Below are 26212 nucleotides of genomic sequence, written 5' to 3'. Positions count from 1 at the left end.
ATTCCACAGAAGCCATTTCTCTTTTTGCATAGAACCCGTGAGGACGACCAATGTGACTTTGCGGTTGTTGGTCGTCTTCTCTTTCAGGGAACCTGGGTTACGGTAAGTAACCTAACATTCCCTTTCAAGTCGAAGACGACCACCACCAACATTACGCATGGGAAATGTATACCAGAACCGCCTAACCAATGTTAGCAGTGCAAGCGTGCGACCTCAAGGACCCTCGTGCCTAATGAAGGCAGTGAAGTGTCTACCACATTAAGGACATGGAGAAAGTATGTGGTATGCCCAGCTAGCCGCAGTACAGATATCGGACAGTGAGGCCCCTCTAAAGAGGGCACAAGATGTAGCTAACCCTCTGGTAGAATGTGCGGCTACCTTCCCAGGTGGGGGCAAGCCGGCACTGTCATATGCAATCGAGACTGTGTCCACAATCCAGTGCGACAGTCACTGCTTCAAGAGGGGCTGTCCTAGGGGCTGTATACCGTGACAGACAAAGAGTTGGTCAGTATGACTGTGACAGAAATATAATGAATCTTAGTTGTAAATCTCCCTCCCGACCTGTGAGGGCTCAAAGCAGCGAAAGTAGGGTCCTTTGGACAGGCTGGCCCGACAGTTCGTTTCCAGGGTCAGGAAGTCGGTCAGCCTGGAAAAAGGTGAGACTCCGTTGCAAGAAGTTATTGACCTGGAAGGGACACGACGTAGCAGCTGCAGATTGTAGAGACTGCTGCACGCGTTTACCAAGGGGTCATGCGTGATGGCATAAAAGGGGCCAAAGAATCTCAATCTACTCCTTCTCTTGGTTTTGTGTTAGAGACTGGAAGGACCGCGAGAGACCCAGAGAAAACTGTGTTTAAAATATATTCGTGAGTGCTTTGTTTGTTTGTGTCTGTTAATAACTGTCTGTGTTTGTAAACCACCAAACGGCTAACACGTATCAATCTCCTATCCTCCTCCAAAGAAAACAGAGGTGGGTGGAATGACTCCAGTTCCACAGACTGATTCATGTGGAACGGTGTGATCACCTTGGAGAGGAAGGCAGGGTTTGCATGCAGTGACACCCTGCTGCCATCGTCCCAAAGACAGCACCTGTAGCTCACTGACCCGCTTAGCGGAGGCGATAGCCAAGAGGAAGGCTGTCTTCATAGACTGATACTTGAACTCTATGGAGTATATGGGCTCAAACGGGGCCTTTGTGAAAGCTCCCAGTACAATGTCAAGGCTCCATTAGGGGAGAACGGTCCTCCTGGGAGAGCATAACCACCGAGTGCCTTTAAGAAAGCAGATAGCCAGATAGCCTGGACATATCGAATCTACAGGGGCATGGCGTGTAGAAATAACCACTAAATGCACCTTCAATGTGCAAAGGTGACATACCACCATCAAGTAGTTCTTACAGAAACTGTAAGATAACTGGCATGGGGCAAGAGATTGGGTCATGACCTCTAGTCAGACACCAATTCTGAAATTACTTCCACTTGTAGGCATACAACGACCTAGTGGAATCCACCCTAGCATTCTGCAACGTACCCACAACCACGTCTGATAGCCCTAGGGCTGACCTGCAGTCCCGTTCAGGGGCCAGACCCATAGTTCCGGGTGCCAGAGAGTACTGTGACCACCGCGTGCACCAGTTGTACCAAGCACCGAAGGCGCTAAACATCGTGTGCATTGAGTACTGCGTGCACCGTGTGCAACGAGGCACTGAAGTACCAGGGGCTGAGCGTGCACTGAGGTACTGAAGCATGGGGGGCAGATCTACAGCGGTGCCTACCCTAACAGCGTGCAGCGTACTCAAGGGAGACACAATGGTCAGACAGGAGGACGTGCAGTGACAATCAAAACAAACAAGGCCCAGTCCAGCTACCCAGACTGCTGCTGGTGGAATCACTCGACATCAGGGATGCAGGGAGGCCTAGCCTAGAGGAACTGTGTTCTCCCAAGAGTGTAGACTGAAAAGACATACACAGGCAGTCCTATAAATCAGTACTGCACAGGCAGTCTGTCACACATGACAAACAGTAAGGAAAGGCAGCCTGCAAAGCAAGCAAGCAGGCTGCTGAAAAATGGAGGAAAAAATCGAGGCTTCAGTTTTGGAGCCACTGATTCCAGGAAAGCGGCAAGCCGGCTTTCAGCACGAATGCAGGGGAACTGCAATCGACTCAGAAGCTCTTTACACAAAATGCTCAGTTCAACACAAAAGTCTTACCTTACCGTCTTGAGAAGCAAAAAGAGAAAGGATTTCTGTGGAATGCCGGTTTTAACTCCTCAGTAGGCGGGGTTGTCAACCAGGAAAGGGCCTATGGGCAGCTCTGGTATGGAGAGCTCAGTGAAGACCTACCAATAGACAGGCATATCCCATACGTAATATTTTGGTGGTCGTGTTTGAACTGAAATGAACCTCACGACCGGCCTGTAATGATGGGCCGAGTTCAGTGGTTTGTTTAAACAGGGAGTGCACTCACTTCAGTAATGAAAGGTGTGTGTGTACAACAAACAACCGCAGCGAGTGTCGTTTGTAAATACGGTTGGCAAGCCAACTGCAGTGTGGGTGCGTAGCGTAAGTGAATCTAATTGCAATTTCTCAAAACCTGAGTTTAGGAGCTGCTCTTCAGTTCTAGTTGCCAACCACACACACACACACAGACACACACAACCACAGGCAATACAATGTAGTGCACTAGATGGTGCTACCGTTTATTAATATAAAGACTTACATTATATATGTCTATTGCAGGAATCTAGAATGGAAAAGCAGTTCCTGAACTCGTAGTCAAAGCACCTTAAGAGACCTAGAATTACACAATAGTATTTCAGTAATTGTAATACAAAGCAGTCAGACTGGTTCATTTTGTGAGTCAAGGCTCCTTGTACAGCGGTATCGGCGCTATGCTTTAGTAGGAGAGGTCCCTGGTTCGCGCCTCTGTGGATTGCCCCGCTGTGTGAGGCTGGAACTGAGGTTTGCTGCAGTGTATTTTTATGGTTGCTTATAAAGAACAGTCAATGCAAATGACAGTATTACGAGAGCTTGGTGATTTGATAAACTGTATAAGGTATTAATGACAATTCCAAATTATTATTATTATTATTATTATTATTATTATTATCACTATCACGGGATACAGCTTGCAATCACACCACTAGAGGCTGCACAATTATATCCAGAAATGCTTGCAGGCGTACAGGCTATAAATCTGACATAAGCAATGACACTGCGACCATAAACACGCTGCAATCATATTATTTAAACTCGTGGCAAAAACGTTCTGCCATAAACAGTATTTTGCATTCCGCAGAGACAAATGTTGAGTCAGTAGGCGTGCATGGTGTGATAGTGTGCGAGCGTCAAATTCATTGCATCCTGATAACTTCCAGCTGTGTAGGTAAGGCTCGGTCTGGCGCTCCAACCAATCCAAACCACTAAAGCGCATTTGCGCACTGATCAAAGGGTGTGGAAGGGAGGACAGCAATTTGTGTAAACTTAATCACCTGGAGTTGGGAGGCAAGGGAATGAACTACGAGCGAAAAAACAGTGAAATCGGGAAGTTAAAATGCAGTAAAGAGCAGAGAATATTCATTTCAATCGCAGTAATGACAGAAAGCAATTCATACACAAATACAAAAAGTATGATGATCTGTGCCCGAGTGATTAAACGGGTTGTTCATCTGGGTTGAAACAAACGTGGGTTTGTTTTTCTATTTATTTATCTTGTACACAGTTTTCAGAGGGTGGACCCATTTTTGACAGTTTCTTTTTTTTTGTATCTATTTATTTTAAGGTCGGGTAAACATCTAGCAAAAATTAGAGCTGCGAGTGAGTCTAGGAAAGAAGATCGAAACATGAGCACTTCTTTTTCACAGAGTGTGCCAAGAATTTCTGAAACGCCTGCGAATACTGAGGATTCCGGCAATGGATCGAGTGCGGTTAACCAGGCTGTAGTGGAAATGCTCATATATTTCGGGAAGGTGTTCCTCTACCTGTTCCCCGTGTACCTGGTAGGGTACCTGGGCTTGAGCATCAGCTGGGTCCTGTTTGCCTTGATGCTGTGGATGTGGTGGAAAAGAAACAGAGCAAGCAAATTGGCCCGTTTTGCTGCAGCTATGGGTTTTTTGGACAACGAACGACATGTCATTACAGAAGGACTAAAGGCGCTCAACATGCCTGCATGGGTAAGTATACAGAACACACTTTTTTATCTCCTGCTACTTAAATATCATCTTGATGGATCAAATTACAGTACTGTTAATAGCCACCTTGTACTTGTCCTGTTTGTGGCACTCTGTACCACTTGCTGTGGTCTTCTATCTTCCAGTATTCGTTTATTTCCCCAGGTTTATTCTCTTGAAACGTGACGCTGGTTTTATGTCAGCTTCTCCCTGCGAATGCTGTTTAATGTGTGTAGCATTTGTAATAAAAGTGCAGGATTTTTGTTAATATCCCTGACTATTACTATAGGTTGAACTACCCTGTTTACAAGCAAAGAAGTTTAAACTAAAGCTGTTAGGTGCTGCGTGATTTCCAAGCAAGTATGGCAATCTAACCCATAATTACATCTGCCTGAATTTATCACAGCCACTGCAGTTATGAGTAAAGTGCTGCCGTATTAATTCATTATTGAGAAGGATCATTTTGTATTTCACGTTTTCCTGGTCTTTTGAGCTAGAAAGGCCTGAGCCAATGAAAAAAGCTTGTTTGTGTTGTCAATCGGAAGTAGTAAAAGGAGGACATTTTTCTTAAGCTGAAATCTTTGAAGTGAGATGATACATTTTAAGTATTGAATTCAGGTTGTTACATGGTCTATAGGAGTTGTTAAGGGACCTTCACTTTTAATTGTACAGAACAATTGTAATAAACGTTTGCCTGACAGGAAATACTTGTCTGGGTTTGGCTTCATCAAAGCACTGCCTATTGGATCATGGTGATGTAATCCTGTGGCATTCCAAATGATAGTGACTGACCTGTAGACTGTACTGGTGTTAGGTTGAAGCCTGTGGATGTAAATACTCCTATAAGCAGACACAACAGGATTGTTTTTTTTATGTAAATCCACTACACTGGGGGAAACCCACCCTAAGATGGAGGAGCTTGTTTCCAGTGGTTACCCACCTTTCAGCAACCCTGTTTGAAACGGAAGGCCTTGGTTTACTCGGTAAACCATAATGGGGGGGGGGGGGCACGTCTGATTCAGGGAGGAAACAAGACTTCCGTTACAAAGTGGTTTAAGTTAATCCTGATTTTTACTAAGACTTTAGTCAAACCAGAGAGAGAGAGAGAAAGTGGACATAATAAAGGTACAGACTGGAACAGCTCAAACTGCAATGCAATAGGGAGTCTTATTTAGAAAGCCCTGTGTTTTACACTTAATGATCTCTGTGTGAAAGGTTGCATTAGGACAAATGTAGAAGCCTGACTTATTTGTAAATAGATAACCTCATAGCATTTCTATGCCTAACTCTCACAATTACATTTTAAAACCTAATTTTAGGATTTTATTGGGGCATGCCTCGTAAACAAGATGCTCTCTGCGTAAACGTTTAAAAAGTTTTTTTTTTTTTTTTTTTTTTTTAATTTGTGCATGAAAAGTAAAATGAAATAAAAATGTTTTAGCAGTACATAACTTTAGAAGTAGTGTGTGATGAAGACAATTTGACCATTTCTGGTCTGTCTTTCTTTGGGAATTGACTCGGTGATGCTGTTTGGTGGTTCTGTGCATCTTGGCAAGTGTAGAGCAAGAAACTGCTTTAATTTCCATCCATACACTGAAACCCTATACTGTGTGAAGGATTGATTATATTATTATTGTAGTGCCATCTGATCCTGAAGATGAGAAGTCATTTATTGTCTCAAGGTTGTGAAGCTGAGTTAACAAGATTTTGCTTGTTCGGTGAAATGCAGTTCCCATTCTAAATCAGATCTTGCAGAAAACAGAAATATTCTCCAAATCCCAAAGAGTCGGCCCATAGCACTGATTAATAATAAATGGGGCCGTGCTGATTGTAGAGTTTTATTTGGGATATAGTGAGGAGTGCAATTGATTAGAGTGGATGCTGTCCACACAGTATCTGACTGAACAGATTAAGCCATTCACCCATCCGTCCTCCAGTTTGAAAGAAATGTGTTAATGTAATTAAAAAATAAATAAATAAATAAAAAATTGGAAATTGTGTTGTAAGCCTTACAGAAACACACAATTTGTTATTTATTTATAAACTCGTAAGCATAAAAATCTTGACTCTTTGCTGCTGTGAGGCTGTGCTTGGTGTTTGTGGGGTAGCTAGAACAGGATTTTAATTTCCCATGGTTTCGATTTGAAGATATGAAGCACAGCATGGAGCCAAAAAGTTAAATTCCAGTGCAGGCCTGTGGGTGTGGTGGCATTGTGTTATTGCTAGGGAGGGCCAGCAGAGAAAGAAACCAGGCCCTCTGTTACCAGTGGAACCTCATTAGTTTTTCCAACAATTAGGAACATACTTATCTGTTATCATTATTGAAAGCATGAGCTGAGAAAAACTCTGCCCAGAGCAGCATTCTCATTCTAGTAGAAATGTCCACTGGATAGTATCTTATGTTTGTTGAAAACTGATAGTATCCATTACCATATGTGGACTGTGGAGTTACCCCTCAAGCATACATGCCAACAGTCCTGATATGGTCGAGACAGTCCCGATTTTCCTAACAAATTTCCCGCATCCCGATGCATAGGAATAAAAAAAAAAATTGTTCTGCACAGCAGTGTTTGTGAAAACCACATGCTGTGCTCTTTGTGCGGCTGACACATCTGCTGATCACTAACTTATACAAAGGGAAGAACGCTTCATTGTGTCTACTTTTACTGTCGTGATGGCCGTGTTGAGCTGGGGGGGGGGATACGTCTATTATATGACTATGCGTATTTTTTTTTTTTTTTTGCTTATGACTCCTCCCCCCCCCCCGTGGTCCCCCCCCCCCCCCCCCCCCCCCCCGACAAGTGCAACTACAGCTCTGTTTTGCAATAATGTCCTGATCTCTCTGGATGTGTTTTGCAGCATTCTGTGCAGGTGTGTTTTGTACACAGCGCTCCCCAGTCCACCCTTTACTGTGGTCATGTTGAGGGTGGTTTCTTATGCATTCTTTGTTATAAAAATGTCTACAAGGATTTCTACAAGATGACACTTTCCATGTTTGAGGTGGCAGGTTATTAGTGCATATAAACTTACTGTATAGAAATCAAATTGAAGGGTTACTGTCCTCATTTGTTTCTCGGTTGCTAAGTGGCTTCAGTTAGAGTATTTTAGTGGAGGACAAAGCAAGTTTGATAATGATGCTTGTAGGATTTCAGTATTACCCTTCTCTGGTGGAGATGGTGCTCCATGCCGTAGGTTCAAATAGGGATCTGTTCTGTGCAGTGAACAGTACTGTTGAACTCCTAGCAGTAGTGACTCTCCAAAGGGGAATGTAGGCTAACCGCTTTCTGTTATTGTAGATGCAGTCTCAAGATGTAGGTAGGTGTGTCAAAATCCGTTGGGCAAAAGATCAGAAGAGCTTTAGTGTAAAGTCTCCTTTTTTATATAAAAGCTCGAATGGTTGGAACAAACTGACAGCGTAAACATTACCCAAGGTTGATATTTTTTTTCTCCCCTCCATAAAATTGGGACAAAAATAAGTATTTCCTTTTATGGTTAAGCCATTAAATCCACGCTTGCACAGCAAAATAAAAACTACTGTCAAAGGCTTTTGTTTTTCTCTCCTCTTTTGCAACAAGGCATGCAAGATATTATGTGCATCAGCTTGCAGGTTTCTTTCATGATATACTGTATACAACCTTGTCCTAGAAATACAGTATATCCTGAAAGGCTGGTAATTTTGAGCACCTCTTACACATGGTTTTGTGAAAACTGATAACCGATTCTACAAGGCTCATTGTTATAGTAATGAAATGGTTTATAGAGGCATTAATGTCAATTTAACTTGTATTGGAGCAAAATAGGTTGAAGTTTTACCCAACTCCACTATCCCACTAATAAAAAATATATGGAAAGGTTCCACAGCTTATAGATACTGCACATGTGTACTACATAGGATGTAAACATGCTTTATTGGTGGTTTAGTCAGCTTTCTGTAGGGCAAGAAGTGTTTTTATTTGAAAACGTTTTACTTCAAGTGCAAATTAGCCTTAATTATTGTTTTCAAAAGTTAAAAACCAGTTCCTGTTACAAAAGGAGAAATGAACACCCTAACTTACTAAAACTGCCTTGGAAACATGACATGTTTGTTTGTAGTTTTGTAATCTAACAGGTTTTTTTCTCTCTCCTTTTGGAAAAATCTGGTAATTTCCTCATTGGTTTAAAGGGCTTTGGAAACCAGCCTGTGTGTTTTGCATTAAGAGGTTAAAGAAAACTATTTTGTTGTCTCTGGGTCTCCTTTTACAGGCCGCTTTTTTGGGGGGGGGGGGGGGGGGGGGGGGGGGATTTCTTATTCATAGTTATCCCCCCCCCGCACACACTGAGCCTTTTTGTCTAGAGCAGCCTTCATTTCTGAAGCTCCCACCCCTTGCTTGGAATCAATAAGAAATCGCATTAACAAATAGAAACAAAAAAAATGACACAAGAACGCTCTTAATACACAGAAACAAAAGGAGTATTGTTTCTGTGATTGGAAATAAACAAGTGACATGATGACCACCAAGACTGGTACGACTTTCACCATGGTGATGCCGTGTTGGCAAGCACCATTGCAGAAACCAGTTTGTCTAGGTACAATGAAGAGCATGTGTTCCACCCAGCTAGTCTGCACTGGCAGCAAATGGATAACATTTGGGGTAATGCAGCACTTGCAAAGCAACTTGTTGATCTCCTTTAAAATGAGTTGCGTATTTTAAATGTAGACAATTATCCATTTCATAAGCAATTATTCTTCAGTATATTTCACTATATCCATGTACTGTAAATAACATAACACAGAGCGCATAATATGAGAAATCAAATCTGGCAAGTCAGTATGCTGTGTGTGTGTGTGTGTGTCAGACTGTGTGTATATATATATATATATATAATATATATAATATATATATATATATATATATAGGTCATATATATGTATATTCTATAATTATATATATAATATATATATATTTATACTGTGTGTATTCTGTAAACCCTAAGCGCCTAGCAATGCGAAAGTACTCTATTCATTTAGGAAACTCTATTCTCTAAACTCTAACTCTAGAAAGTACTCTATTCATTTAGTCTCGTGTGACTACCGTGTTAAAATAAGTTTTAATTGCGGCATTTCAAATGGTTTAGCTGATTTGGTGGTGTACCTGATAGGCATTTAACTTATTTTAATGCATTCTCATTCTCGGTTATTTCCCCACGTTGTTCTTCAATAAGGGAACCAAACAAGGTTTTAAAATGAAGTTGTTTAGTTTCCTGATGCATTATGGTAGTTCACAGACTAATTAGTTATCAATAGTAATTTTTGTTTTTGTTTGTTGAATTGTCTGTGCCCTTCAGCGCTAAAAACATTTTGGCTTGCTAAGCAGTCAGGCAGGGTGCATTCCAGCCAGCTATCCCTGACTTAGTTCATGGTTTTCTAAAACTTATTGATTTTGTACTTCAAGGATGGCAGGCTCAGCTTTGTCAACTAAAATAGAGACGCTTGGTTTCAGAAGGTAAAATGCCCTGTTGAAATGTCACCAAAAAAACAGAAAACATCAGAGGCATTAATTTTAACTTATGATTTTAGAGTTTTAAAAAAAAAAAAAGGAGTGCAGTTAAAGTAAATGGAAAGATATCGCAGCTTATGAATACTGCGTACTAAATAGGATTTAAAAATGGTTTATTGGTCAACTTTCTGCATCTTTTGGAACAAATGGGCACGACGCATCTATCCACCAGTGTGAAGGAGAAAGCTACTGTTTTACATGCTGCAGCATCATTTAACCTATGTCTTCCCTGTTAGAAATGTACAATTACAAACAATTAAATATTAGATTAATTGCAGCACAGTTTGAAATTCATGACTTGGAGTGTTTGCATATTTCAAATAGTCTAAATAAGGTGGATCACAAAGTACCTGTTCTGTGAGCTGCTAAAGTAAGTTTGATAGAACAACATTCGAAGTGCGCATGCTCAAGGGACATTTATTCAAACAAAGAATTATTTTTGAAACAAGGCAGTTCTTTTTAAATGCATTTTCACTAGCATTACCTTAGTGGAATACAAAAAAATAATTCTTTGAAACCAAAAACCTGGTCAAAGCCTGACTACCACAGACTTATGCAATGCACAATATTTACTGACCATAAATAATAATAATAAAAAAAAAAAGCAGTCTTCTGTACCAGCACTGCTTTTGTATTTTAGAGCTCCTTTAGTGTGGTACAGGATTACGCTTTCAGATTTTTTCCTGATTTAAAATAAAATGCTGTATTTGATTCGTCTGGCTCTTGAAAGCATATTTGAGCTGCATGAAGAATCCATGTTTGTTCTAGCACTAAATCTTTTTATTTCTATTTTTTTTTTTTTTTTAAGTTTAGATTTAGTGTGCAGGTTTGTTGACAGCATTGTAGTATGTCAGTGTTTACTAGAGTAGAAGAGATGATGACTGGGCACGAGTTTAGTTTTACATCCGATTTTGTATTATGTAAACATAGTAAAATTAGAATGGGCATTTTCATATGGCCTCTGTATTAACATTTATATACTCTGATTCAACACATGGCATATTTCTGGTAGGAAATATATACTGTAAAAACCGATGTACAGTGAAACCTGCTCATGCCACCACATTTATTTAAAGACCACTTTAAATTCCTCCCAATAATATTTGTGCTGTTATTGAACTGTGTTATGCGACCACCTGTCTAACGTGACCAGCGACCACAATTCTCTTACCCAGCAAAGGACTCAAACTTGTATTAAGCACCCTCACACAGGGCTATTGTTGCAAGGAACACATTGTTTTAAAAGGTACGTCTTAAATTCAAAGGAATACGGTAACCATTTTGGCGATCTTTTTTCCTTAATAGGGATTGGTCGGTATACAAGTTTTTCACTTACCGCGGTTTAGGTACATTACGGTATTGATACCGTTACTTTTATTTTACACTGTAATTATTACTTTTTTGCAACGGTTAACACATTTTCCAACTGAAAACCTGCTTCTAAGTCAAGTTATGGTACTTGCAGCCTTAGCAAACTGTCTGAAGAAGATATTTTTTGAACTGATACTGTATTTTAATAATGGTTTTAAAGAAGCTGTCAACAACACAGAATACACGTTTCAATGCTGCGTTGTGTTACCCAGAGTTTGGCTGCTGTCTTTCTGACGTCACTCGCAGCTTTTAGAGAAATGCCTTCTCCAAACCTTGCAAAGTAGCACGCATTTTCAATGTGCCATGTTAACATTTGTCTGGATTATCAACAGTCAGTTTAATGTAATTAACTTTATTGTAAAATTATGCCTCACTTAAAACGGATTTCGTACATTGTTATTTATTTATTTATTTATTTATTTATTTAATATAGCGTTGACAAGGCGCTTAGTTAACAAATTGCAGCAAGCAATCAAGCACCAGACGGCTTCTTTAAAGATGTCTCGTTGTGCGTGATGATTATTCTATATTCATTTTAAATGCATATACTGTATAGTACACTCCTAACATGTGTGTTGTACGCTTGCAGGTTAATTTCCCAGATGTAGAGAAGGCAGACTGGTTGAACCAGGTAATGAAGGAATTAACTCGACTTTCTTGAAAATAAAAAATAAAAAAAACACCCGGCAGCTGAATTTCCACAGGATTGAATTTTTCTACTTCTTAACAGATACTGGATCAAGCCTGGCCTTACTTTGGGATCTTTATGGAGAAGGTATTCCGTAACAGCATTGAACCGGCAGTCCGAGCATCAAACATTCACCTCAAGACCTTCACCTTTACCAAGATCCACTTTGGAGAAAAGGTACAGGAAGCGGGGATCTCTCTTAATTACCAGTTCATTAACTTATTTTTAGTTTCTATATCTCCAAATATTTATATACCCAGTCTGACCTGAATTGTATCTGTTTTGGCATGCAGCCCCTCAAGATCAATGGAGTGAAGGCATGCTCCAAAGGAGTTGATAAGAGACAAGTTATCCTGGACCTGCAAATCAGGTACACTCCCATTTCAAAACACACACTTATTTCTTCCTTTCTGTGACGAGGATGACTGGTGGGGTGACTTCAGGCCAGGAAATGAACGTAACACAAACAGGCAATTGTGTTGGTCGAAACTGAGACGCAGTGGCACTCAGCTTTTATTAAACAAACACTTTTCATACAAATGGCATGTGGGCCAAAACAAACAAATAACTGCAACAAGTATCGTGCTGGTAGTTGCTCTCTTACTCGCGTTCTGCACTCCCTGAACACTTCACCTGTGCAGCCAAACTGCAGGTCTTTTATATTATGGCCGAGGGGTTAACTAGCTATTAATTGTTATCTTGCCCCTCAGCCATAGTCTGCAAGTTTCATAATCTGCGTGACTGTGAGCCAGTTAAACAATTAGTAGCTGACAGTGATGCATTCTCACGAGGTAATTTTAAAACAACAAAACAAATAATGGCGTACTGAACCTCGCTCGTCCCGTCAAACAGTAATCGATAATAACACCAGCTTTTTGCCATCATGTATAAAATACATTTATTATTGATAATAATAAACAAATACAAAACATGCACCCTGTCATAATTCTCTTATGGCCTGTTTTGTGCTAATTGAACACGGGTCCATACTGTATTCTTTTACATAATGTAAAGGAACAAAACTGAAAGTGTAAAGCCATTCTTCTCAACTTATAGATTTGGTTGTAACTAGCAGGGAGTACATTGTAGCCATTATTGGGTAGCTGCATCATAACTGGATTTTTGTATGTCACCCGTTTATATATAGTAACCACTGATCCAATTGTAGTGAAACTTGGTAAGGACATTCATTCAGGTCTGATTGATATAATTTGGCTTGTAGAAGACAATCTGTACATTGCACACATAACCAAAGTAAGTAGTTTCTCATGATGTACCATCCACAGAAAATAAACAAATACTGGTACTCGTGGTTGTGCAGATGTGTAAGGTGTTGCCTGAGGTTATCAACTAGTTATGACCTGTGTGTACATTTAATGCAATGAGACCAGCTTTCACTCAGACTTTTTTTTTTTAAAAACAATAATTAACATTTAACTAAAACATCTGATTAGAATGCAATAAAGCATACTGACCTTACTGGGTTTTATTTTGTGCTGTATATACCGGTATAAGTGGATGGTGCTGACATTGCAGGTATTCAAGGGAGATGTAGGAAAACAAATCCTCTGAACTAAATAATGATGCGTGCACTACTGCGCTGCTCTGAAACCATTGCAATGTTTCTACTTTCAGTTATACTGCAAACTGTGAAATCAATGTGGAGATTAAAAAGATATGCAAAGCTGGTGTGAAAGGAATGCAGGTAGGAATGACTTGGGTTGATTTCTGCCATTAATTCAGTGGACGTGCTTAAAGTTAAAACCCTTTTGTCCCTTTGTTTGTTTCTTATTACAGTATGTCCCAAGTGTTTTTTAAAACTACAGATTAAAAAAAATAACATTTTTGTTGTAAAGTCTGGCATATGACCAACTAAAGCAAAAGTGCCAACGGGTGCAAATAAAAGGAAAGCAGAGACAGGATTTCTTCACACTTGTGAGGAATAAAATGCAGTTTGATATTCATTCTTTAATGAACTCATTGTAAACGCTTGAGCAGGGCCCTGATCTTGGCTCAGGTTGTAGATCCTATCTTTGCATACTTAAACCAATAGGCAAGACCAGGAGAGATGGATGGTTAAGAGAGCTTTGAAGAGTGAAAGGTTTTGAAAGAGCTGTGTTTTGTTTTAGCTTCACGGCACATTGCGAGTCATTCTGGAACCGCTTATTGGCCAGTCCCCCTTGGTGGGAGGAGTGACGTTTTTCTTCATTAGACGACCAGTAAGTTGTTTTTTACTATTGTATTTCATCTCATTCTCCCGAAAATTGCTTACTATGTAACCTGTAAGTGTACTAAATGATGGTAAACATTTATGCATGTGTCTGGCAGCTGTTACAATTACAGATGAATTATATCCCATAAACCGAAGAACATGTCAACAGTATCTGACTCGTGTGATAGGCAGACATTGTCTATTTGTTTGTGTCACACTTACATTATGTACATACTATACAGTAGATGACGGCCATGATATGAGTGGCTCTAATTCTGTATTTGTACCTGTGGTAGTGGAAATGCTATCCCAGCTTAACTTTTTTACTTTAACTGTTTCCCCTATGTATTATTAATAATAATAATAATTTCTAATGGTTTAAAAGTCTGAACATTTCCTCTCCACTTTTTGTTTAAAATAGTTTTAGCTTTGATAAATACGCTATTATTATTATTATTATTATTATTATTATTATTATTATTATTATATTGTAATAGTATTTAATTGGGAACAGATTCATATTCCTAAGATTCTTTCGAAAACTTTTATTGACCTAGCTTTTGGAAATCGACTGGACTGGACTAACAAACTTGCTGGATGTGCCAGGATTAAAGTGATTACACATGTATGTACATACATACTGAAATTCGTTAAGAGAATTGTCGCTAAAATCTTTGATGGCACGAATCTTTTTAACACATTTACTATCGAAAAAAATAATGTATGTGAATGATGGACATTGCCGAAATGTTTTTGGTTTCTTTTTAATCACTCGATCGTTCATCCTTGATCATGACACACTTGAGTGACTATGACTGAAGCATATGCACTCAATCACCTAATTAGTGAGCTAGTTGATTGGACACTGGATATGGAGTGATTTCAACTGTTGACTTGCAATCTTGAACAAAAGCGATAAAGAAAACCACAGAAAAAAACTGTGTGTTGAGAGCAGCACCTTCGTGCAGTCTGCATGTTGGAGGCTAGATTAGGGCAGCGTACTGTGGCTCACTGTCTTTGGTGCTCACAGCCAGCGATTTCAAACCTGGCGAGACGGTATAACCAGACACACTCTGTCAGTGACAGGCCATGAACTGGGAGACCAAGAGTCACAACACCTGCCCAAGAACGACAGATCATTTTACAGCATCTTCGTGATGTCAGTTGTTAATCAGCACAATAAAAAGTCACTATACCTACTGTAAAACAGTTTGTCATTTTTCAGTCGCATCTAGTGAGTAACACTAATGTTACTGATGGACTCCACCCCCACCCCACATTTATTACAGCTTAAGTTTCTAAACATTTCATTACAATTACTATAGGAGCAGTTGGTTACTGTGGGATTCTTGTCAACCTGGTAAGATGGTACCATACACACAAAAAATACAGTTCAAGGTACTTTTACATACTATACCGTTGCTTCCGCTTCCTAAATATTTCCTCGAAGTGTCATGCACATAAACAAAAAAAAAAAAAAAAAAAAAGTGAAACGTTGAAGATGGTGAATTGTCCAATGTTTTAACTGTACTGCTGCTGATACACAGTATAGCACATATGCAGTTTGCTGCTGTCGGGCCTAACTGTAGTCAAATTTGTGAATTATCAAAATAATGGGGGATCACGATGCTGTAGCTAGTAACAGCTTAATGTAGTTGTGTTATTTTTGTGGGTGTGTTTATTCAATAGAACTTGAAACGATTTAACATTGCAGGCAAGGTTGCCGTCAATTTCCTTTCTAAAATCAATTTCCCATTCCCTTTTTAATCCATTCCAATGAAGTATGTGGAATTGAATTTAAAAAGGAATAGGAATTAAAAAAAGAAATTGACCCCAACCCTGATTGCACATTGTTTTATTACACGGTATAGAAAGTGTACCCCAGTAATAAGCATGTGGATATGTACCCCTTTGTTCAGTGACATGTCGGACGGTGCAATTCTGGATATCATCTCCTCCTACATGGTTTTACCCAACCGCTACTGCATCCCACTCATTGACCAGGTGCAGCTGGCCCAGATGAGGTTCCCTCTTCCAAGTGTGAGTGCGCGCCTCTCCTGTGATCCTCACTTTGAATGTGGGCAAGTTTACTGTGGTATTAGATTCAGTTATATGGAGATGCAGCTGTGCAATGCTGCTGTTTGGACTGCTTTTCATTGTTTTCTCTCAAGTTGGCGACCATTTATAACTTCAATGAGGTATTAAACCATTAAACGTATCTCCTACTATTAACTGTAATTATGTAGTAGTTTTCTCACACTATGCAAATGCTGCCTTAGAAGTTTAAAAAAAAAAAAAAAAAAAAAAACTGATGCAATTCAAACTCCCTCCCAACAGGTGTCGACTGTGAGCAATGTTGTTCATGGGCTTCCTCGAGTGGAGATCCATTTCTAAGGACCGAATGTTTGTGTTTTCAGGGTGTGGTAAGAGTTCATCTGATCGAGGCCGAAGACCTGGTACCAAAAGATACCTACATGATGGGAATGGTAAAAGGCAAGTCTGATCCATATGCAAATCTTAGGGTCGGCACACAGAGCAATCGGAGCAAAACCATCAAGGAAAACCTGAACCCCAAATGGCATGAAGTTTATGAGGTGGGTACCAACATACACAGAGCTTTAAAGGCAATGGGCACTAGTTATTTGGAATGGGGAAAATTAAATCATAAAACCAATAATGTTGATAATAACCTGAGATTTGAATGTTAGCATTGTCCCATTATGCCAAACTTATCTATTAATTTAGCTTGTGGCACTGAGGTGTCTTGCATTACAGGAAATTGACATCGACATGGCTGCTCTCTGTTTTTTGCCAAGATGTGGTGGTTCTTCTATTTCAGTTTGTGGTGCATGAGGCTCCGGGGCAAGATCTAGAACTGGAGATGTTTGATGAAGACCCCGATAAAGATGATTTTCTTGGCAGGTGAGCTGCTCTGTTACCGCTGTAGTCGTTCTACTGCATCTGTCAGTGTATTTAACTAACCCATGTGGCATATCTGTAACTCAAATCACCTGTTTTCAGATTTCTTCACGTTGGTTTAAATATTTTCTTTTCTTTCCAGTCTTGTCATAGAACTTGGTGAGGTGATGAAAGACAGAGTCATGGATGAGGTAAGATTTGTTTTTGTTTATTTACTTGCATACTTTACTTGGTCCTCTGTGTCGCATGTGGAACAAACGATCACACCTCAACTGGTCAACAGCCATTTTTTCATACCGGCTGGTGTCCACCTCAGGGCAACTGTTAGAATGCTACCAGGGGGCTTCCTCGGAGCATGGCCATGCCATCTCCACCTCCATTGTTAGATCTCCATGGTGATATCCTTCATAGTGACATCAAGACAAGTTAGAGCATCAACAGATTAGTAAAAGTGTTGTATCTTCTTAGTTGTCCCTTTTTTATAATTTATTTCTATATTCACATATTTGCACAGTGGTTCCCACTGAGTGACATAGAGAGAGGGAAGGTGCACTTGAAGCTGGAGTGGCTTTCTTTACTGGTGGACCCGGAGAGATTGGTGGAGGTAGGAGCCACTTACAGGACTGTACATCATACTGCTGTAAACTTCCTTAACTTCTCTAACTTGGTCTTTTATTTAAAGTTGGTTTAATATTCTTACAGTAGTTTATTGTATCAATCATTATTCATGCCAATAAAATAGCCTTTAATTGGGGAGAATTAGGACCCTCTATTACCTTGAACTAAAACTCTTAGAAATGTCAACATCAGCAGGTCTGTAAATCTTAGCTGTCAAAAACTGTTGGTGGTTTAACTAACATTTGTGAATTAAGAACATGTGTTTTTTTTTTTTTTGTTGTTTTTTCTCTTGTAGAATAACCAAGGTCTTTCATGTGCGATACTGGTTGTGTATTTGGACAGCGCCTACAACCTACCTGTAAGTAATATTCATTGTGCAGTTTTTTTTTAAGTATCATCTTGTTTTTGACAGTATATTGTTAATGTTTACTTCTCTGTTTATCTGTTCACAGAGAAATCACTTTGAATACAGCAACAATGAACATGGAATGAAGAAAAATAAAAATCCCAAGTACCTTAAGGCAAGGAACTCCATTAGTTGACATGTATTGAAATAGTGGTCATTTATAAAACGGATTAGGATATCTGGCGTGTACTAGACCAAACGAGAGGGTGTTCCCAGCTTGTTAATAGCAGGGCTGACTTAGTGATTCATTGGCTCGCTTGGCTCATCCTCTATTGCTTCCAGAACAGACGGGTGTGAGCTTGAACTGCGTGTGCTGGGTATGTACTCTGCTTGTAATTGGAGCCCTGCTTTTCTTGTGGTACCTGTCTGACTGCTTTGTAAATACACCCTAGAGCAAAGAGAGGTGTTGGCCCAAACAGAAAGAGACTGTGTGGTAATGAAGTCCTTACAAGCTTCGGCTTCAGCGTCAGTTTCTTGCCCAGTACAGTCCCAGCTTCTGAAGAGACCCGTGGGGTTGAATCTCAGCGCCCCCTGTTGCTTGCCTATTTTAGGGCCTTCTAGATGTAAGAAGACCCTAAAATTGTATCAACCAGTTTGTTGTGGTTTTGAATTGTCTTCAGTTGAAAAATCTATTTTGTCTTAGTCCTTAACTGATTGCTTTCCTTGGATGTCCTGAAGTTTAGGATTAAAGCTATTGTATTAGATTTTTTGTTGTAAGAAACAAAACCTGTAAATTTGAATTGTTTCATCAAACAATGTTTTATGTACCTAATTGCATTGCTTTTTTTATATTGCACTGTATATTGTAGTAAAATGAAAGTGATTTTCGTTATTAAAATATTCACCACCTTCATGGGGAGGATGTGCTTTAAATAGTTTTTGTAATGTGTGTGTCTCTCCTTGCCCAGCTATGTTTTAAGGAACTTGTTATATTGCCTGTTTTCTGAATGCAGACAAGGATGTTTTCAATATAATGGTGAGCCTGTGATTGGACCAGCAATGCCTTTTTCCACACCAATTGTAATAAGCCAAAGGGATTCTCTTTGCTAGAAACTCACTAAATGGGCTCCATGGTTTTAGGGTTGTTTGCACTGGCAGTCTCTGCATAAACCAACAAACTGTCTTCTTTTGGGGCCAGCATGTCCCATAATCCCACACCCTATCTCTGTTTGTGTCTTCATCCTAGTCAAAGAAGACCAACGGAGAGCCATCATCACATGTGGAGTTTTCCATAGACAAAGAATTGCAGAAAAGCAAGGTACTGAACAGTTTCAACATAGACTCCTTAAATCTTTCAAGATTTAAAAACTGGACCAGTATTGGACAAGACATGATTATCTTGACTAATGTAAACGCATTCCATGTTTCCTGAAGTTACAGTACACAACATCTTTGTGCTAAAGTATTTGTTCCTACCAAACCCCCCTGATGTATATTTAAATGATGTTAATCCTTTTATGGATTTGCCTTTTCGTTACTGTATCACAACATTTCAGCCATGCATGCAATGACCTACATGTGATCCTGCAATAATGGTAATATCCAACCAATTTTCTTACTACAGGTCTCCCGTTCAACCAAAGATCCAGTGTGGGAGGAGTCCTTTACTTTCTTCATCAAAAATGTTCACTCTCAGTGTCTTGCAGTCAAGGTATTGGGCTATTCATTTCATATTTGTTGATTTTAGAGGGTTATCTGGAATATGCAATTGACAAAAAATGATATACCACTTGCTACACTGTGTGTATATATTCTGTGTGTGTGTGTGTGTGTATATATATATATATATATATATATATATATATATATATATATATATATATATATATATATATATATATATATATATATATATATATATATATATATATATATATATATATATATATATATGTATATATGTATATATATGTGTGTATATATATATATACACACACACACACTTTCCAAAAACTTTAATACGTTAAATACTCCACCTACATGTGTTTTTGTACAGTATCTTAACTGCTGTGCCTGTGCCGTCTTGCATAGTTACAGGCTGTGTAACTGTATAGTTGTGGTGTAATGTAAACTTCAGCTTACAAGTACAAAGCGAACCTGATCTTGAGCCAAGAAGTCAATAACTATGGCACAAAAAAATGACGGAAGCGGCTGCAGTTGTTTGTTTTTGGACAGGGTGCAGGTGTATTCGATTAAAGCCAACCCTGTTTTCTCCATTTTATAACATACAAGTACAATTTTTTTTTTTTTTTTTTTTTTTATAACTAATGTTTTCTTTCATAAGTTTCTGTGTTATTTGTTTACCAGATTAAAGACGATGACAAGAAATGTGCCCTGGGTGTTTTGTCACTCCCCCTCAAGCGCTTGCTGACTGCTACAGAAATGACCATGGACCAGCGCTTCCAGCTGGAGCAAGCTGGACCCAGCAGCATGATCAAGATGAAAGCCATGCTGAGGGTAGGCAGTCTGATCGTAGCTCTCAGCTCCTTCCATACCAGTGAACAATTGGCACTCCCTGGTGTCCCACTGTCAGTTCTATTGGGTGATGAGCATGTGGTGGCTGCCACATTTGGTCAATGAAAACACATGTTTTTATTTACTCTAAGTAGACTTCTGTCATCAAGACCTGGTTCTGGTTATTGGTTTCCACTTTCCAGTTAATTGCTACACTCAAAGAAGTGTGTATTGTTAGAACAAGAAGCTGTCCGCCACTCTATGAATAGGTTTCTTGTACATCATTTTGCCCATAATATAGGCATTCTTTACCACAGTTCTCAGAACACCCACTTGTGCATTATTTCCTCTGTTGCTGGTTGTTAATGAAGACTCTTTCCTTCGGTCTGGGTTTGCTCATTTGCATGGACATTTAAAATTTGCATCATTGAATATACTGTACAATTCATGTAAATCAAACCTACGAGTAAAGCATTCAGGGTTCCTTCGTTTTACAGTGTATTGTCTTGGGGGTAAGTGATATATTTTGACATTATCCTGTTGTTCTGATATTAGTATTTCATACTTCCTCTGACCAATATAACAATTATAATGTTGGATTGTTCTCTGTAGGTCCTCGCTGTGAAGGAGCCAGACCCTGACACTGTCTACACTGGCCTTAACGCCTTAAAGAAAGGCCCATTGTCAATCAAAAAGAAGAAAAGCGGTAGAAATGAGTCTCCTTCACCAACTGCACACCCAGCTTACCCAGTATTCCCTACTCCCCCAGCACACCAAACACAGCAAATACAGCAAACCCACCCAGCTAACAGACCAAACAGTGCCCTTTCTGGGGATAACCTGGCTGAGAGCAGCAGCCACTACAATCGCAGACCCTCTTCCAATGGGGAATCGAAGCCTATAACAATGGCAATCATGAGGACGCCCTCTGTGTCACGGCCACGCACAAGATTCGATACCCAGAGTATTGACATGTCCATTTGCTCTTCCCGTTTTGACCTCACAGAAGACCAGATTCCGTTTCCAAAGTAAGTTGTGAATTTGTTGTTGTCTTTTCCTTCCTATTGGTTTATAGAATTTGCTAAGAGCTGTTCACCTTGAAGACCAAGTTCAGTGACTGAAAATGAAATCCTTGCATTCAAATACCGCCTCAGATTGTATGTTGTGGATTAAGGTTGAATGAATGGTGCTGTAGTGATTGGATTTCAATCCTTTTAAAAGGAATGCAGGCTTGATGAGACATGTCCCTTTCGTTAGAGATCTGGGGCTTAAACCTTCCACTCTTTGAAGACAACAAACTGACAAACCCAGCATTTCCCCCCTCCCCCAGGTAATGCACCCACTTCTGGGAAATGTGTGCACTGTAAGTGAACAGCAAGTTCTTGACCTGGCTTCACATGTGGACTGTTAACGATGCATGATTGGTGAAACCTCTTGTAATGTACAGTAAAGATGTGAACTGTAAGAACCTATAATGTAATCCTTCCATTGCTTGGCAGAAGTGAAATGTGAATTTTCATGTTTTCCCAGTGGAACAAACTACCAGGCTGGTGGTCTGGGGGAGATACAGATGACTGTGCGTTACATACCCCAAAGGAAGAGTCTGACTGTGCTTGTTAATTCTTGCAGGTAATGTAATTTTTATTTTTATTTTATCCCGCTACATTTTTTGCCAGAACAGCAAACATCTTCGGACCTGCTGTAAAGCGTGTTGGATTTAGTGGACTGTTCCACTCCCGTGTAAAACAGCGCTGGACTAAGATATTTTACTGGAGTCAAGGCCCCATCAGAGTGTTATCCAAACACAAAGTAAAACAAACAACAAAACCTAACTCCATACTGGAGTGCTAAATAAGATATGAAATAATCCTTTGCTACAAATCAGACAACTAAGCAGTTTACCAATTTCACGACACAATGTTACAACCACCACAGAAATACATTCCATAAATATAATTCCTTTCAAACACACACACACACTCATAGTTTTGTTTGTTTATTTTTCATATTCATATGCAGGAATTTAATAGCCGCCTCCCCGGGTGGATCTGATCCATATGTCCGGATCTATTTGTTTCCAGAAAGGAGTTGGTCCTCAAGGAAAAAAACAACTGTGAAAAAGAAAAGTGTCAACCCTCTGTTTGATGAGAAGTAAGGAATAAAAAAAAAAATATATTGCCTGTCTTTCTGTGTTTTCTGACTAAGTTAATTGTTGATCAAAAGCTTGCTTATTTTCTCCATTGCTTAAGGCATATACCATGTTTACAAGCACTGTATTGTGTATCAAGCAATAATATAATCATGCTGAAATGTTAATTTTCCCAGCCTATGGACACATTTGGGAAACTATATTGCCAAAATATGTATCTTTATTGATAGTGAATTTATGTATTTTTATTATTTGAAGAGATCTGTAGACATTGTCATCTTTAGGATGGTGGTGTTGTGGCTCTGTGAAATGGACACCCTTGCGTTCTGTGTTACGTGGCCATATCAGCATTATACAGCCTTTTATCAGAAAATAATCTATATCTCCTGAACGTGAATCTAGAGTAAACCACTCCTGATTATAAGACAGGACCAAAGAATCAATAGCAGCCAAGAACAGGGAACAGCTGTAACATGAAACCATCTCGCAAAGAAAGCATTCAGTGGAGGAGAGTGAGAAGGAAACACAAAAACAAACATGCGGCTCCCTGTGCAGAGGGCTCCTTCAGCTTAATGAAAAGTAATAAAGCTGACATCGGGGTACACGTGCAGTTTATTACATCCAACATAACCACCTTGTCTTGAAGAAAACCCTGAACTCCTTCCCATACAGGGAATTCTAACCCCACCTCAGCTGTCTTACTTCTTTCAAGAGTGATTCATGAGAGAAAGCCATACTATTATTTTTTTGGACAGGACAGATACATACAATCTCATCTCATAAATACCTCTCTTCATCTTTAAGGTTTGAATACTCTGTACCTCTTGAAGAAGCCCAAAGGAGAAAGCTAGATATTGCAGTAAAGCACAACAAGTCATTCACATCACATGAAAGAAAAGAACTTGGGAAGGTAAGATTGGCTAATAATAATAGTAATAATAATAATACAGTTAATAAGCCAAGTGGTTGTAAAATCCCACTTTAAAAAAAAAAAAAAAAAAAAAAAAAAAAAAAAAAAACCTCTGCCCAGTCTCCTGAAACGATGATTATTTGCTGGTGTGTGAGACATGTATTACCCATTAACTCTACTCGCACCCCTTGTTTACTAAAAATCTTGGTTTGCCTGAAATATATATAATCCTCTTAGCCCCACAGATCCCATGTTTACTAAATGTCTTTGTGTCCCTGAATAAAATACTGCCCCTTCAAAAGATTTCAATAAGCAAGACAATCACACAAATACAATCCTTATGCCACCAATGCAGAGTGACTCGGTGGGACATTTGTTCTTTAAACTGCTAAGACTGGTGCAACATCCGAATTTTTTTTTTTTGCTTTCAGGTCTTGCTTGACCTTTCCCAACAGGATTTGATCCAGGGATTTACACAGTGGTGAGTAATCTTGTTTTGTTAAAATAATTGTATTTTTCTCCAGTGCATAAATCTGCATTGTCAGAAATGGCCAAAATCATTGATTTCCCAGCAATGGAAATAACAAACAAAAGGCAGGCTTACCTCACAAAACCCCTCATATACCCTGTATACAGAAGATGCTACTGTAGGCTCTGCAAACAGTGAATGCTCCAAAACATTTTACATTTCTTCTTTTGCAGGTATGAACTGTCTTTGGATGGACTGCAAAAAAGCTGAGAAGAACTCCTTGTGCCCAAGTATCTCTGCAAGGCCTTCATTGATTTGGACAGCTTTAATTTTCTTATATTTTTTTTTTCTTTTTTTACTTGGCTAAATTTTTGATATTTGTACCACTTTGCAAATCCATACAGTTGCCATTTTGACTACAGTACATCCTCACAAAAAATCAAATCGGGATAAGTTTTCAGAAAAGACATATTAAAATGCTTACATGGATCATTGGAGCTAATGGTTATCACTGTTGGTGTCTATTTTTGCATTTCATCAAATGTACTGTGTGAATCTAAATCATTTAATTAAGGATTGATAAAATACCCTCAAGCCCTAATTTGGTACATTTTAATTTCCCACCTCCATTAAAAATAAAACAATCCAACAAATGTAATGAATAGTACAGCCCATGCTAAAATTTAATTGCTAGTCAAGATTACCATAAAACATTATTGTAAAAACAGTTGTTTTGAAGCCCCAATATTAACACATCTAACATGGATTTACCAGATACTTGCAATGTCTCAGCATTTATATAAAACGTTTGTATTATTTTTTTTTTATTCATGTCAGAGAAGAATAGATGTCAGCACAGCCTGCTTGTGTCAAATGTACTTATACAGACCGTTTTACCTTAAAACAATTGCAAGAAAATACCTGTTTAACTTTAGTGAAAGAATAATAGACCATTTGTACCCACATATGTAACATGTTAAAAGCTGTTTTTGTCTTTTTTTTTTTTTTTTTTTGCCAAGCTAATTTATGAACACCACTTTGTTTTTGATGTGTCTCTTGTATCTATGGTGTATACAGTATTATTTAGCCATTTCCTACTTGTATATAAGCGGTGAAAGGATGCAAAGTGTTGTAATATATTACTTAAAAAAAAAAAAATAATAATAATAAAATAAAAAATCAATGACATTTATATTAAATATCTTAAATACTTCTAAACTTCTTGTGTATCATTTTTTACTGTTCTCTGAGACTTTGAATCCCATTGCCAAGCCACTGAGCCACCTCGCTAAGGGTCTGTTTAGAAAATGCACAGCAGTCTGATCGAATTCAAACACAGAAGCAAATGCAATATCCATTTCATTGAGTAATTTAAGTAATTCAAACAAATAATAAAACAAATTTAAAATTCCACAAAAATAAAACCAGAACAATGTCAAAGTTCTAAAAAACACAATACATATAGTTTAGCACCATAACAAAAATAAGGTTAAAAATGTATAAAACAAAAAAAAAAAAAAAAAAAAAACTTTCATCTTATTCAGGTGATCACTTAAGTGAACGGACAGGTGGCAGAACATCATCCAGGTGGTTGACATCTGTAGAATAAAATCAAGATTTCTGTATTACAACTTTGAAATAATACATCTATGTATTTAAGGACATAATCTACTGCCATAGCAACATGTGTGCAATGATACAGAGCGATTGACCCTGCGCACAGTACCACTGATGAAATATGGAAACAAGCATGGGAACATTTGATATTACATGCTTATTGGGGTGGTGATTGACAAAACCACAACGGAATTCAAGCTTCAGTTGTTACAATCGAAACCATTTTATTTCAACAAAGCTTAATATTAGGTATTGACTCTAGTAAAGCACCATGGAATGTATAATTTACTGAATTGTATTGGTTACCTAGAATCTGAAGCAACTCCTGGATAAGGGCTTGAAATGCTGGAAAAAACTCATGTTCTTCCAACCTACTGATACTATAAAAACAATCTGACACAGTTGCATGCTGACTTTTTTTTTCTTTTGTTTATTAAGGAGTGATAGTTACCTCTCAGTGTCACGGGTGCCCAGCAGCTGCTGTACTTGCTGGACTGTGCCTTCATTTATTGAACAGCACAGTTTGCCCACCATATTTACCAACGCATGGGTGGAGTGGAGTCATCTGGATAGGCAAAGACAACTCCCCCCCCCCCCCCCAAAAAAAACAGTATTCTAAGATGTTCCTACTATCATGTAGGAACTCTTAACTATACAAACTTGAGTGTAGAGTTTTCTTGGACATTATACGAAAA

General features: G+C 38.9%; 1 protein-coding gene across 3 annotated transcripts; it reads left to right on the top strand.

Moving 5' to 3' along the window:
* The first annotated feature begins 3460 nt into the window (after positions 1-3460).
* LOC121322349 (extended synaptotagmin-3-like) lies at positions 3461-24813 on the top strand. Of its 3 annotated transcripts, XM_041262190.1 has the most exons (24): positions 3461-3682; positions 3780-4170; positions 11665-11706; positions 11806-11940; positions 12057-12133; positions 13399-13468; positions 13893-13982; positions 14533-14588; positions 15895-16015; positions 16393-16569; positions 16815-16897; positions 17037-17085; positions 17409-17498; positions 17808-17870; positions 17965-18033; positions 19105-19176; positions 19483-19569; positions 20226-20375; positions 20985-21400; positions 21903-22001; positions 22392-22523; positions 23326-23431; positions 23863-23912; positions 24134-24813. In XM_041262190.1, exons 2-24 carry the CDS (start codon positions 3841-3843, stop codon positions 24168-24170), a joined length of 2601 nt encoding a protein of 866 aa, XP_041118124.1. In that variant the 5' UTR covers positions 3461-3682; positions 3780-3840; the 3' UTR covers positions 24171-24813. The 3 variants fall into 3 exon arrangements, with proteins under 3 accessions (XP_041118124.1, XP_041118123.1, XP_041118125.1); XM_041262189.1 differs by having other exon boundaries at positions 3461-4170; XM_041262191.1 differs by lacking the exons at positions 21903-22001; positions 22392-22523; positions 23326-23431; positions 23863-23912; positions 24134-24813 and adding an exon at positions 21594-21719 and having other exon boundaries at positions 3461-4170.
* The last annotated feature ends 1399 nt before the right edge of the window (positions 24814-26212 follow it).

This window comes from Polyodon spathula, chromosome 10 (assembly GCF_017654505.1).
Source record: "Polyodon spathula isolate WHYD16114869_AA chromosome 10, ASM1765450v1, whole genome shotgun sequence".
Taxonomy (NCBI): Eukaryota; Metazoa; Chordata; class Actinopteri; order Acipenseriformes; family Polyodontidae; genus Polyodon; species Polyodon spathula.
Note: the sequence above shows the minus strand (reverse complement) of the source record. Positions and strands in the feature narration are given on the sequence as shown.

Excerpts from the sequence above, each read along its gene's own strand:
- LOC121322349 (XM_041262190.1), top strand. The coding sequence starts at position 3,841 with ATGAGCACTTCTTTTTCACAGAGTGTGCCAAGAATTTCTGAAACGCCT. Across the intron at positions 12,134-13,398 it reads ATCCTGGACCTGCAAATCAG|TTATACTGCAAACTGTGAAA; the intron begins GTACACTCCCAT and ends TTCTACTTTCAG. Across the intron at positions 16,016-16,392 it reads TGAGGTTCCCTCTTCCAAGT|GGTGTGGTAAGAGTTCATCT; the intron begins GTGAGTGCGCGC and ends TTGTGTTTTCAG.